Source organism: Etheostoma spectabile, chromosome 7 (assembly GCF_008692095.1).
Source record: "Etheostoma spectabile isolate EspeVRDwgs_2016 chromosome 7, UIUC_Espe_1.0, whole genome shotgun sequence".
NCBI lineage: Eukaryota > Metazoa > Chordata > Actinopteri > Perciformes > Percidae > Etheostoma > Etheostoma spectabile.
In genome coordinates, this window is record NC_045739.1 from 11,801,713 (window position 1) to 11,803,189 (window position 1,477).

The 1,477-nt window shown below is 41.2% G+C and overlaps 1 protein-coding gene across 3 annotated transcripts in view; it reads right to left on the reverse strand.

Annotated features, from left to right (window-relative positions):
* Positions 1-1,477, reverse strand: part of ahcyl1 (adenosylhomocysteinase-like 1) — a 15,885-nt gene that overhangs the window by 1,720 nt on the left and 12,688 nt on the right. For all 3 annotated transcript variants that reach the window (XM_032521421.1, XM_032521423.1, XM_032521422.1), the window contains exons 13-15: positions 891-989; positions 505-573; positions 305-383 (exon numbers count right to left, since the gene is read on the reverse strand). In XM_032521421.1, coding sequence (XP_032377312.1) covers positions 305-383; positions 505-573; positions 891-989 — 247 coding nt within the window. The remainder of the gene's footprint in view (positions 1-304; positions 384-504; positions 574-890; positions 990-1,477) is intronic.

The window sequence follows — 1,477 nt, forward strand, 5'->3', positions numbered from 1 at the left end:
TAGCTGTCTGGATTTACCCTGCAGACATCTGAGAAAAGGTTAACCATAGTCTTCATAAATCAACCTGGAGTTTAAAATGCAAACACAAAGAAAGCCCAAGGCAACGCATATCCGGCATAAATGAGTGAAATCCGGCGGATTTTCTGGCGGCAACGGAGCAATCCCTGAAGTGGTGAGGACTAAATTGGCCCACTGGGTGGTGTAATTCTTAGGTCAAGTCACAAGGTGGAAACGATGAGCAACAAACTGGTGCCATCTTTTTAAACTAATGTACCTACATCAGCCAAGCTAATTTCTTTCTTACCCATCTTCTTAGGCAGGAGATACACATCCTGTTTGTAACGGCCTTCTGGAGCATTGAACAACTCAATCAGGGCCAGGGCCTACAGACAACACAGAGCACACAATGGTTGTAAGAATCACACTGAGGAAACTACATGTTACTACAGAACAGCAGGGTGGTGTAGTGAGAGGGGAAACTGTCCTCCAGGCCAAACTGCTTACCTGAGTTGTAGCAGTGATGGACAAAACAAACGTAGGCACTGTGGAGCAGCTCAGATTTAAGAGGCGGCCCTGAAAAACAACATCCAAACATGAACTGCACTGTAGAAATTGACCAAAAAAAAGTGACAAGATGAAAATATGCAACTGCTGTCTGAACACAGAGCACACAGTAGCGGTTGGCTGACTTACAGTGACTCTTCATATTAATATTCAAATACCACAACATTTGACAACAAAATGCTTCTGAGCCCAGGTTAAATACGAGTTTATAGGCTAAAGAGTGCAGGTTTAAAAGTAGCCTTAAAAGCCATTAGGTGTGATCAAATGTATCTTAAGATTTTAAGGGATACATTTTGTAAAGATATAGTGCTGTAAAGGGACCTTACCTCTGCCAGCAGAACAACCCTCTTGCCATCGGGCCAGATGATGTGGTCAACCTGAGAGCGCACCCTCTCCCAGGTCAGCTCAGGGCTGCGCAGACTCGCCTGAGCACATAAAAGACAAGTCAGTCCTACAACTGCATAACATAGAAATAGAATACAGGTAAAAGAACAGAGGTGAGAGGATTTCATGCAACACAAAGGGTCCTATTTATTTGTTAACAACGGAAAAGCCTACAAAAACATCAAGAGAATGCAAACAAAGCAGAGCGGAACATACAAGTAAAAAACGTAAGAACAAACAAAAAAGATCAGTTGGCTCTGGTCTACTGATGAAAGTATTGAAATATTTAAACTGTATATTTGAAGTATTATGAGTGGGACAGCCCCAGGAAAATACCCTTTATTCAAGTTTTTCTCCATTGCATTCACAGAAAAAATGAAACTATGTAAACAGTTCTGAAGACTCATGTATCAACAACAAGACTCCAGACCAAAGAAATAGAATAAGATTAATTATATTTCTATGGTCCAGACTGCTAAACAAACAAATTCTAAAATTCAGTGTGTGTGTGTGTGTGTGTGTGTGTGTG